The sequence below is a fragment of the Falco peregrinus genome, chromosome 5 (assembly GCF_023634155.1).
Source record: "Falco peregrinus isolate bFalPer1 chromosome 5, bFalPer1.pri, whole genome shotgun sequence".
In the NCBI taxonomy this organism is placed as follows: Eukaryota; Metazoa; Chordata; class Aves; order Falconiformes; family Falconidae; genus Falco; species Falco peregrinus.
The window spans coordinates 15875691-15888351 of record NC_073725.1 but is presented as its reverse complement, the minus strand read 5'-3'; the positions used below and the strand labels follow the sequence as shown (position 1 = coordinate 15888351).

The 12661-nt window shown below is 43.3% G+C and overlaps 2 protein-coding genes across 5 annotated transcripts in view; one reads left to right on the top strand and one right to left on the bottom strand.

Moving 5' to 3' along the window:
- Positions 1-6523, top strand: part of ACAD11 (acyl-CoA dehydrogenase family member 11) — a 33975-nt gene extending 27452 nt beyond the window's left edge. For all 3 annotated transcript variants that reach the window (XM_055805620.1, XM_055805619.1, XM_055805621.1), the window contains exons 14-20: positions 5-71; positions 1567-1652; positions 1847-1918; positions 2777-2931; positions 4775-4891; positions 5343-5452; positions 5965-6523. In XM_055805620.1, the coding sequence (XP_055661595.1) occupies positions 5-71; positions 1567-1652; positions 1847-1918; positions 2777-2931; positions 4775-4891; positions 5343-5452; positions 5965-6079 (722 nt within the window). In that variant the 3' untranslated portion in view covers positions 6080-6523. The remainder of the gene's footprint in view (positions 1-4; positions 72-1566; positions 1653-1846; positions 1919-2776; positions 2932-4774; positions 4892-5342; positions 5453-5964) is intronic.
- Positions 6524-7713: 1190 nt separating this feature from the next.
- Positions 7714-12661, bottom strand: part of DNAJC13 (DnaJ heat shock protein family (Hsp40) member C13) — a 55460-nt gene continuing 50512 nt past the window's right edge. For both annotated transcript variants that reach the window (XM_055805614.1, XM_055805615.1), the window contains 2 exons: positions 11792-11891; positions 7714-8561 (listed from right to left, as the gene is read on the bottom strand). In XM_055805614.1, coding sequence (XP_055661589.1) covers positions 8464-8561; positions 11792-11891 — 198 coding nt within the window. In that variant the 3' untranslated portion in view covers positions 7714-8463. The remainder of the gene's footprint in view (positions 8562-11791; positions 11892-12661) is intronic.

Here is a 12661-nt window from a genome sequence, read left to right as displayed (position 1 = left end):
TAAGGTGCTGGGAATCCAAATTGCAAAGTTGCAATTGTAATGGGCAAAACCAAGAACTCCTCAGCATCCAGGTAAGGATTCATAGGAGCGTGGAGAATTACCTAGAACTTGTTCCCTGGAGGAATCACTGCTTGCAAAAATTTTGTTAAGTGAAATACCGTGAAGTGCCTTGATCAGTTGGATGTGCTCATGAATTACAGGGCGGTTTTAAACCTGTGCATGTGTCTGTTACTGACCGAGCTCCTGTTTTGCCACCAGCTGCTGCTGACTGAAGCCTTTCAACCTTACCGCTGTCACCAGCTTGCGTTGGCATGCTTCCCCCCTTGCACTGGCACTAGCTCTAGTGTTTGTTTGTGCAGCTGTGTGATGAATTGGATCAGGAAATTTTTGGGGTTCACTAACTTTATGTTGGCCACATTATTTCTATTCTGCATCAGTTGTTCCACCAACAACTATCTCTGGCTTGCAGTTTATTTCCAGAGTGTAGCATACAAAATAATTAACAAGAGGAAGAATTGTGTGCTTAAATGATAAAAACCCCAAACTTTTGGGGTTCCTGAATGGAATGAGTACCGGTGGTACATCAGAGACCTGAAGGTATCTACTGTTTTTCACAAAGTTATCTGTAGGCGTAGAAAGTTAAGTCTGAAACATGGGATGCTTGTTCTGTGAAGATGTGGGAGCAGACAGCATTGTACATCTTTAATCAGACCTACTCATTCCATTCCTATCTGTGTAATATAATACTTCCCTCTTCATGTTTAAAATAAATGTTGTTGTTCAACTCATTACCAAACTAAAATTGCCTTTTACAAAAACCTACGCAAATGATGAATAAAATGCTTCGTGACTGGTTCCATTAAAATCACGCAGCTTGTAATGCAAAAGAAGTGGAACTTTTATATCTCCGAGTTGGATTTTAGCCCAAATTCCACTGATTAAGTTTTTAGATTTGGCTAGGTTCCGTTGACAAGTAAACACTAACTTACTTCCAGCCTACAGCAGGGTTTGTGCAGCAGCTGTGCAGACAGTGGCATCTGTAAAGCTCTTGGAAGCTGAATGCAAGTTCTTGGAGGGGATTATGTGATACTGCACTTGCTAGGACTTGCAACTGAATTCAGGGACCTGAGATGTCACCTCCCGTTCTGTGTGACTAATAGCTGACTTTAAATATTCTGAAGGAATTTAAACATTGGGATTTTTTTTCCTAAACTATAAGCAAACCAAGATGATGATGATGATAAACATGTTTTGAGAACAAAAACAAAAGGTGGTGGTGAGTGTGGGAAATTGACTGGGTGATGCAGAAGGGACAGAAGCAGTATTTTTACAGTTGTGGTGCATTAGATGCTGGTGTAGTACCTTTTAACTCGTTGACTGGTGATTCAGGGAGTGTTGAAGCATGCATGCCACACTGCATGCAGGCAGGGTGGCTGCAGTCAGTAGAGATAAATCTCAATATTGGCTTTATGTGATGCTAAATTGAGGATAGAAAATAAAAGTGGTGGGAGGGGACAGAAGGGAGACTCAAAGTTAATCATAACGTGTGCATTTTGTCTTGATCAGGTACAAGCAGCACAGCATGATTATTGTTCCCATGGACACACCAGGGCTGAAGCTGATAAGACCCCTCTCAGTGTTTGGCTACCTGGGTAGGTGGTAACATTTATCACCTATACGTGTATTAATTTGTTAGTACTCTCAGAAGCTGCAGTAATACTAATAAATATTGTACATGAAATAAATGAGTGAAATGCATGTAATAGAAGAAGAGTTAGGAATTGAAGACCCATATTGTTGTCCTCCTCCATTTTACCCTGCTGTTGTGTCTTCTCTTTCCCTGTAGATGAGATCCATGGAGGACATTTTGAGATACACTTTAATGATGTGCGAGTACCTGTCTCCAATATCATACTGGGTGAGTTTCAGTATTAATTCCTTTTTAATAAGTACAGTAATGAGCCAAGTTTTATGAAATGGTGGTTTATTTTATGAACCTGCTATGGTCAGTTGAGCCAGGGTCTCAAACACATGAGGGGGAGCCCACTCTTCCTTTAGCAGTCTACCTGCTGCTTGAATGTAACTTGTTCAGAGCAGAAAGGTAAAGGAAGGAAGCAGGGCAGCTGTAGCTGTCACGTGCAAATCACTTCCCTGAAGTAGAGCAAACCAGAAACTGTCAGTGGCATTCTTTGTCCAAACTGACTTCTCACAGACTTTACAGACTTCTAAAAAGAGTGTTCTGCTGTAGTCCACGGCTGTCCAAGCCTGAGTGCCTACAGACTTAGCAGAATGGAAAAAAAAGGAAGGAATGAGCAGGCCAGCACGTGACCTTCTGCAGGGAGAGCTTTGCTCTGCTTCTCTCACTTACTATAAATCCTGATTTCTTCTGTCTCCTCTCTGCTGTTTTTATTTCACTGAAAGCTTTCCGGAGTAGCCTTAGGACCTGGAAACCTCCGAGTCTTCCCCCCAGGTTCTCATACCTCATACCAGATCCCATGGATGTATTTTTCAGTTAAGATTAACATTTAAATTAAAACAGGTAAATCAAATCCTCTCAGAAACCATCTTAGGAGTGTGCTTGGTGCTATAAGTGCTACTAACTGTCTGTCAGTACAGATTTAGTTGGAGTAAAAAACCAACAGTTCTGTAAAGTGTAAAATAAATTTTTAAGAAGATTGCTTCTAGCTCTGGTGCTCTGAAGCCACTTCTGCTCAGAACCGTGGATCATGTCAAGGGGCAATTGAGTCTGCATGTGCCTGTTTTTCTTTCCAACCAGGTGAGGGCAGGGGGTTTGAGATCGCTCAAGGTCGGCTTGGGCCAGGCCGCATTCATCACTGCATGAGGTCCCTCGGTGCGGCTGAAACAGCTTTAGAGATCTTGTGCAAGCGCGCAGCACAGAGAGAGACTTTTGGGAAGAAACTGTATCACCATGTAAGTATGTTCCCTCTGTCTCAATTCACGTGCTCCCAACATCACCCTTTGTTTTGCCCACACAGAACGTTGTGACTCTGGTGTGCCCTAACCTTGAATTCATAATGCTATAGGTGGCAAAGGAAAAAAATCCCAGTGCGAGAATCCCATTTTTAATTATAACCTGCAGGATATTTTCCCCCCTTGCAACGAATTGGATATTCTTTGCTGGATTTGAATACGGGTTTTGTCATCATGGGTTTTTTTCTGCTTTCACTGATCAGTTTGGACAGGTATTTTTTCAGGCATACAGGTTATGTTTCTGTAGTTAAAATGTGAATTCACCATTTTCATGCATTGATTTTGTCACCTAGACATCTATGTTCGTGCTTACCAGAGACACTCAAGGGTCTACATTTGACTAAAAGTTTTACTTCTCTGATGAATTATTTGTACTTACTTATGGAACTACAGACCAAACCAAGGCCATGTGGGGATTTTTGGTCTTATTTTGCTCTTGAATTGAAATACTGTTTTGTGAGGGAGAGCTTGCAAGAATAATAAAAAAATGACAGTCTGCTTTTTATAGAACTGTCAGCATTTAGTAGTTGGCCCATCCCATTTCAAGAGTTCCTCAGTCTTATCCAAAAGCTAGGATGACTTTATTGGAAAAAACAAGTAAAGGCAACGGAAAGAGGAAACTGAATTAGTGTCTGGCACAGGTTATAGAAAATTGTTTGTACAGATCCAGAGGGAACAATCTTACATATCCATTTTCCAGTCATGTCATTGCCAAACTTCCATTCACAACCGTAACCTAGAATTAATGAGTTGGATGAGGTGCACTCTTGTTTCTCAGAAGCTCATAAATGTAAAACCAGTGTTTGACGGAGCCACAGGCAAGACCTGGAGGCCAGCTGCATAGGCCACGTACATTCTCCACAGCTCTAGGATAGCTAGAAAGAGGGGATGCTGCCTTGGCTAACAGGCTGACTCGCCACCGCCCATGTGGAGTTAGTCACAGCCCTGGGAGCTGTTGGCAGAAGTGTCTGAACGCCTCCATGCAGGTTCCAACCACCTTTGCTGGCATGGGCTAAGCTCAGCCCCCAGACTTTGCACTGAAGCAAGTGCTGAGCATTAGCTCGTGCCTCCTGCAGCTGCCACAGCTACCGCATCCACAGGCTTCTGAGCACAGCATCTGAGGCTGGCTCAGGCTCCAAGCAGCTTTCGCACGGACAGCCAGCACACGTACTTTTTTTTCTGCTGTGGTTTGTTGGCTGCAGATGCAGATTAGCTAAGCGGAGCAGGGAAGGGCTGCCAAGACTGTAATTTTGGATCAAGTGAGCTGCTGATTTGTCATCCATGTGAACAGACAGATGCAGCAGGTACCACCCTGCAGCTGTTCACCAGTAGTTCAAGCAAAACACAACCAATTTCTCTCCTCTTTCACAACTACCCCTCACCCCCCAATTTTTGTATACTGGGGCATGTTACACAGAGCGGGTTGTGAGTCATGGTACTGGGTAAAGGAAAGCAGGGTGTAAAAAGCAGGCGCTGAAGGGCTCCAGGAAAATGGCTAGCAGTGCGTCTGACCAGGAAATGAAAGTGTGCCAGAATGGGGAGGTCTACCCCTTTTCACTTTTTCCTGCCAGGAAGAGAACTGCTCTAGCTTAAGTATTTGTCAGTCAAGTGTTCTCTTTCTTTTTTCCTCATTAATCAGAGCGCATGGCAACAAACTATCTGTGATTTGCACAAGAGCATCTCTAAGTGGCTGAACCTGCACATGTGGAGGAAGAGGGCCGTCTTCACCCAGGGACGCTGGGAGGCAGGGACTGACTTTATCTGTTGGCTTTGGTTTCCACAGGAAGTTGTTGCCCACTGGATCGCTGAATGCCGCCTTAGCATAGAACAGGCTCGACTGCTTACGCTAAAAACAGCCAGGAAGATCGACACGTTGGGCAACAGAAGAGCAAGAAAAGAGGTAAAATTTCTTTTTGGCAGCCGTAGGCTAGGACTTGGGGGATACAGTACCTCTGCATTCAGCTGGTTGAGCTACAAGCTAAAACATTTTTAAACATGATTCTTCTAATTGTAGAGTATAACTTCATGTTGAAAAGAGGCAGCCTTAAGCTGTGCTTTTGGTTGTCACAGGATTAGAAAGTGTTCTGTTTAAAACTTTGAGATCAATGTGATAAGGTATTTAAAAATTGAAGTAGTTCAAGAATTGCTTACTTGTCTCAACACAATGAGATAGCTCTGGGTGACTGGGAACATTTTCACCTTACCCAGGGAACAGAGACAGCAGAGCTCTCCTCAAATCCAAAGAGGAAGGAATGTACTGTGAGATACCAATCTTCAGAAGCGCTGTTAAATAGATATATATTTTCACTTGCTTGTGAAACTGTCACCGGTAATGTGAGTTCTCACCGCAGGTAGCCATGACCAAAGTGGTTGTCCCTCGAGCTGTGCTCAAAGTCATTGACTGTGCAATCCAAGTGTGTGGTGGAGCTGGAGTTTCCCAGGACTTTCCTTTGGCTTCTATGTGAGTAAAGAAAACTTACCTGTAGAGTCCAAGTATTGCTTTTAAGGAAAGTTGGTAACAGTAGTACATCTCTTTCACCTCAGATAGCCCAAAATAATGGTCCGTATACCTTTCAGCTATAAAGGTTAAGACAACTGCTTTCATAATTCAACTCCAGTGCAATTGCACTGCTTTACTCTTACACCTGCCCTGCCAAAAAACCACCACCGCCCCACAAACTGAAAACTGGCACTAGACCTAGTTCTTAGCAGCACAGAGAATCTGTTTCTAAAGCTTAGTATTCTCCCTTAGGGCCTTGGGGAGAGGCAAGCCTTTGGAATTTCCAGCCCACACATCTCAATCCTGCTGGGAAGGTTTTGCTGTAATATCTCCTGTGTGATAACAATAGTATCTGTGAGAAGAGCTAAGAGGGTGGCTGTGGCAAAAACAGTACTAAGAACTTCTGCGGTCAGAGTGGCTTGCTGCTGTGGCACGATTAGAAATCTACCCCTAATTTGGCTCTTCTGACACAGGTTTGCTTCTATACGGACCTTGCGCGTGGCGGACGGGCCGGATGAAGTTCATCTCTCAACAGTTGCAAAGTTGGAACTACTTGATCAGTCCAAGCAGCTAACTGCAAAAATCTAATGTCAACATAAAGCCATCTGAAATGGTTGGAAGACTTAGAATTTTGTTCCGTGCAATAATGTTTAAGGTAAGATAGGATGAATATAAAAACTTGATTCTAGCTTGAAGCAATACCTATTTGCTCACTTTAAGTACAGTAATTAATTACAAGTAATCAGGAGTATAGTAATTTTAAATTTTTTTAAAATTTTCACACTTTTTAAATTTACACACTTTTAAAAATTTGCAGAATGCCAATGTTAATACCAGAATTTGTCTGGGTTCTTTATAACATGGAATAAAGACTGTTTTCAAAGAGGCCTGAAGTGCTTTATTTGCTCTGAGCCAAAGCCACCTTTGTCCTTTTATTGTAGGCAAAGCAGTTTTGATTTGGCAGTTTCACCCCATTTTGTTTATTGCAAGCTAGGATAAACTTTTATTTTTTTATTAAATGAGACTTAAGCACTTCGGTTAATGCCTTTCTTTTCCCTTTCCAAAGCTCACCTGCAGTCCCACACCTTCCTGCCCAGCTCCTGCTCTGAGCTGCCACCCCTTGCACTAATGCTATGCTCAGTCCTTCCCCCACCTCTCCTCAAGGGAGGCAGGCTGGGGTCAGGGTGTAGCTGTTTGCCTGCTCCTCCTCACTTTTTACTCCTCTACTTGCTTTCTCCAAATAAATCTTCTCACATTCTTCCTTAGAGGTGCCCCTTTTGTGCATCCTCACACAAAGTTGTCTCCTGGCCCCAGCTGCTCCCATTCTTTCTTAAATACATCTAAGCACAGGCAGCACCTTCCCCTCTGAGGGACTGAGTTTTGGCTGGAACCAGCCGGGACCAGCCCAGGGCAGTTCACGGCCACCTCTGCTACCAAAACAGGCTCTGCCATTTATGCCCAATACACCTTTGTGATGTTCTCAAAGGTCAAGAGTTTCTCAGCTCTGCTCCTGTAATGACACTTTGACATTAATTACAAGAACTTCTCCGTACAGTAACAGCACCAGGCAGCTCCCAGCATACTGTGCCGGCAGTAGGTCTACTTCCTATAAAGTTAAGACAATTGTTGATCAACAATTATCTTAAGAATACAAGCTTTTACTTCTTGCATGAACAAACAAACCACCCTAGCATAGTGCTGGAGCTTGGAGAGAACACGCCGCCTTTGGCTCCATCTTCAGGATGAGCCTGCAGCCAAGTGTTCATCAGAAGGGTGTCCCAGCTAGAGCTGCTGAAGGCAGTCAGGGTGGTTAGTTTCAGAGTACCTAGAACCACATGCTTCCCACAAATATGTTTCTCTCATCTCCGTTCATTATACCTAAAACCAAGATTATAATCTCTTTTTAGAAAGCAGTAATTCTTGTTTGTATTTCCATCCATCTTAAGTTTCCTCTTGCTTCCTGCCTGGAATGCTTCTTAAGAAGTCAAGAACAGCAGCAAGTCAGTGGCTGAAGTGCATTTCAAGTACAAAACAACCTGTGCTGTACCACTACCTGTGGTTTAGGAGTCAACAGCCTGGAGCAAAACATCTGCACGCTGTGTTTTGCCAAGCAAGAATGCCCAGGAATCCTGTTTAATCCCACTGAAAATTAAGGTCTCTGGCTCACCCTCATTTCCCACACCTTCAAAGAACATCTACATAAGAACACCACCTTTATCTCATTAACAAGGCTCTTAATTCCCTTTATTTTAAAATTTTATGTACATATGAATGATCTGTATAATGTACACTCAATATAGAAAGTTTTTATATACTGGATAATGTATAGAACATTTCACAATTACACTAATTTCTTACATAACATGTCAACTTTAAGGTTTTTTGCTGAAGCTTTGTCAATTTGGTCAAGCCAGTTATACATATGAATGTCTAAATCTGTTTGATCTCGGGGAAGAAGATAATGTTAATGATTAAGGACATCAGTGAACTGGTGCAGGGCCAAACCCTTTACGTGTCATGTTCAATGGGAGTGATCACATCAGACCAGGAAAAGGGATGCCCTTTCAGGGGGGGGGTCAGTGAGGTCAAAGTGATTTTAGCCCAATTCCTCTAGACTGTAGCTCAACTCCAGTCATGCTAATTAATAAAATATAAAAACTAGGAAAGTTTGATTCACAGTCTTGTAAACAAATACAAAGGAACAAAATGTGCTTACGTACGACAAGAAAAAAAATCTTGTGTACCCATTTCAGTTGATCCACAGAGTGCTTTCTTGTATTACAGTGTGATAGATAGTATCACCAACTTTTTCCTAAAAAAACCCAACAAAAACAAAACAGTCATAGAAAAAGGAATAACACTGTCATAAACACTTGGAAAGGCAGTAAGTTCACTTCAATGTGTCGGAGGAAAGTGCTGTTCCTCATCACTGGCCTGTCTGCCTTTGTCTCTTTCACAAGGATTTCCAGTCCTTAGCTGACATCTCCCACTTCGTTGTCTACTGGGGGTGGTACACTGGGCATTACAGATGACGTCGTCCCTGCAGTAAGGTAACCAGCAACTCCAGGGCCTTTCGGGAAGAAAACAGAACACTGGTGATTAGTTCTGAAGCTAAGGAACGACTGCACAGCTTTATTCCCTCTGGTAACACCCAAATCATCCAGAGTCAGCCAGACACATTAAACCAAGAACATTTAACAGTTTTCGTTTAGATTCTTTGGAATCCAGGAACACTAGGAATTAAGGCATCTTAGTGGACTGAGTAGCTTGTGGAAGCCATTCTCTGACTTGCTTTATTCCTATTTATTACCAAGTAAGTTACAAAAGCACCCCGACCACCACAGTTACCCATCTGACCTTCCTCCATGGAAGCGGCAGTAAAGAGGGGTGGCCCTCCTTTGCTCGGGAAAGAACCTGCTGCCAAGGTGAAGTGAGTTGAGGCGTGCATTCCACTGCTGGGCTCCACATCTATGCTTTCAGTGTTGCAAACGTTTTCCCAGCTGTATATTTAAAGGAAGCTCAACAGGCTGCCCCATGAACGAGCCGAACTGCCTTATGCTTGTCTAGGCAGCTCTTTGTGCCTTCAGTTAGAAAAAGTAACAGCATTCCCAGGGTGCACAAACTACTGGAGATACAGAACTCCTTCCCATTAATAAGTCTCCATGACTGTTACTACAGGGGCAATCAGGTCCGCACTGCAGACAAAGCCCCTCTCCCTCAAAGCTTATAGTCCTATAGAAGCTTTCCACAAATAGACTAAACTCCTATTGCGGCGTGAGGTGTTTCAACAGCAACTCTTACCAGATCAATGGCTGTAGAAAACTGCCAACTTGCAGCATGTTCCTGCATCAATGCAGTGATCAGCTTGGTATGAGACCACCAGCCTACAGTGCCGATCTTTAACATGGTAAGTTCCACTGGGTCCTTTACCCTCCCCCCTTATGTCATCCGCGCTGAGTTCTCCCAAGTTTACTGCTCCTTCATGCCCCACCCTCCCCTTCTCACACCACAGCCTGGAGCCAGAACATCAGAGCATGGTCTGTCTCCTTACAACGAGTCCTATACTACTACTGCAAGCAGGAGAGCAAAGCAAGCAGTGACTTTTGGTAAAAAAAAAAAAACAAAACAAAAGCCAAGCTCTCTGGCTTCAGAAGGTGACTTCTCTTTGCCAGCCCATCAGTGGCACTTGTGAAGAGCCAGACCCGCTGCTACATATCCTAGCACCAAAATTCCACTAGTTCTCTCATTGCTCAAACTTTTCCATTCAGAAGTTTAGTTCACCTGTAGCACCAGCAAGTCTCAGCCACTGCAGTTGTTAGTTTTCTGCTCCTGTGTGCTTGAAGGCAAGTTTATCAGCGTTTTGCAGTTTGGGACCACAAATTACAGTTCTACGACATGCACCTGTTACTTGGAATGCAGCAAGTGCAGCATGCATTTTGCAAGATGGTATCTACCTGCTTTAGAGAGCTACACAGAAGTTAGCAAGCTGCCTGGCAGAGCAGATCTAAAGCCCGCTTCTCAGGTGAAGGGGACTGCTGCCAGTTAGAAGGGAAGGAGAAGAGACACCTGAGGGAAGAGAAATAGGCAAGGGAAGTTTCAAGGGAAGTGCAAGTAGCAAAGCAATTTGAAGCAAGACATAAGGCAGAATACAAGATAAAGCAGGTTAAAAATAAAGCTTGTTGTTTAGTTTTCATCTATACTTTGCATTTGTACAGCACCTTCACTCTACATCTGCAAGCACTTAAACATTATGCTATTTAAATGCAGCACAGGCCTTTGGGCAGTTGGATAGCTGTATTGCCCCCCGTCTCAAGCCTGACAACATCTCTTATAGTTTCAGTTCTTAGCCAGCATTTACTTCATACTTCTAGTTTTACAGTACTTATGAAATACCAAGGCAATTCAGTACCAACTGAATCAAGTGTTCTTTCGTCTAAGCGACAGTAGATGGTGCAATAAACAGAAAATTTGCTCAGAGCTAAAGCACTGTGTCCTTCCTGTGTGGAAAAACACATCAAGTGTTGCAATATACCTACTCTCAAAGTATTAAACAAATGCTGAATTCCTGACTTGAAAGGTTCTTGCTTCATTTTCTAAAAATACACGCGAGTATCTTGCAAGAATAACTTTCCTGTCTATGCAGTCTTCTGATTTATACCTCATCGGTACAGTTACACTCAAAAGCTTTACGATTCCTATATTGGGTTAGATGAGGCACATTCCATGTGGCACACAGAAGTGTTCATGTTTACTTGTCACAACTTACCTGGGAGGCTAAACTTTTAAAGACCAAATGATTGTTCAGCCGATGGCTATTGAGGAGTCAGGTGGTTTCATAATGTGTTGCTTTAGACAAAGTTTGCTGCAATATCGTTACGTAAAGTATTTTCAGATATAGCAAGTAATCTGTGATAGCAAAGCTCTGGACTGTGATGCCGCAGAACGCAATCATTAAACATGTATGTATCAAGTGCTGCATGTGAGAGAAGGAAGCACCAGAGTTTGATTTGCTGTGACCTAACTGTCCCAGGGTTACGTCCCCGCTGTGCCATTACCAGCGAGGAAGTTCACATCAATTGCACACACAGCAAGAATGCTCTTCTACACGGCTAGCGGCACTGAGGCGGTGACCCTGGAGTGCCACTTTACTCTTGGTGGCACCAGCAGGGGACTCAACCAGAGTGCATCACAGGTGCTTTGAAGTATACACCACAAGCTCCAAGTACAGGCACGAGGCCGTTCCCACCGGAGAAAGGCCCTATGAGCACACAGACCGACTGGAACATGGCCTCACGATCTGAACGAGCTATTAACATTCAAACTTTTCCAATACTACATTTACACACCTAACGCGCTAAAGCAACACAATTCACATGGCACAATTAATACAGTCTAAGTGACTTTGAACAAAGTTTACTCCTCCCCCTAACCCTGGAAAACAGTTTGTTCTCGACCTAAAGCAGACTGATCCTGAGAAAGCATGGAAAGCTACTGTCATTCATTACTCCAATTGCACCTCTGCTTTATCACTACAGGGTACTTGCAAGACTTGCCTGTGTCCAGATTCCATTGCTCTGCTATTTTAGAAGTAGGTACAGCAATGTCTATCCAGCAAAATACAGCCTCAACCACAAAATAGTTAGGCTTTTTCTAAGTGTTTTAAAAACTCACTGGATTTTTACAGTTTTGAATGTTCAGGCCATGTGATGGCACTAGATCCTGAGGGTAACAGTATCTCCAGAGTCAAGTGACAAGCAACATTCCAGTACGATTCAGGACAAATAGGAAAGATTTGCTAACCTGTGAGGTATCCTGCTGTTTGCGTCTCAGAAATGAACAAGTCATGTTTCTGATCCTTAAAGGCACTCCACACAGAAGAACGAGACAGAACTTCATTTACCTACAGTATTTGAAGACATTAACAGAGTGAGCAAGTGACATTTGTAGCGTTCTAGGGGAATAGACTCATTTTCTAGAACCAAACCACTCTGAAGAGATTACCGGACAGCGTGGCAGTAGTTCAGGCTGCAATGTGGAATCACACATTTCCAAGGTGACTACAGCAACCTGCTTTCCCATTTGAATTGTGCAGCTGAATGCATAATGCAGAAGAGCTCGTAAAGAAGTCATTTAGTGGTTTGACTACCTCCCTCATTGCCCAGTTAGGTGACAAGGAAAAGCACCCTGCAAGCAGCCACTTGCCACGCATCTAGAGCCAAGGTAGAAGAGGAAAGCGAGATAGGGCCAACTTGGAGGAGAGACCTAATCCCAGTTTCCCTCCCCTTAAAGTTTTCAACAGAGGGGCAAGCAAAAGGCACCAAGAATTAACAGTTACTGGGACAAGTCACCAACTTGAATTTACATCCTTAGCACTGCTGCAATTGTCTACAACAGTATTTATCCGGGGGGGGGGGGGGGGGGGACATGGACACCAAAACACAATTTACATTTCTAACCCAAGTTGTGAAGAGCTGTCAGTAGAAGCCTACTACCTTACAGAACATTTCTGGATTTAGGATTTGTCTTTCTCATTGCTTGCATTTCTTTCCCATGCATTGAACCAATGACTTCTCCACAAGAGATGGAGATGTTCCAAACCCATAGTGATTTTGTAGTTACATCGTGTTAACATTTTAGGTGGAATGATGTACATGACAGCCATAATACCAA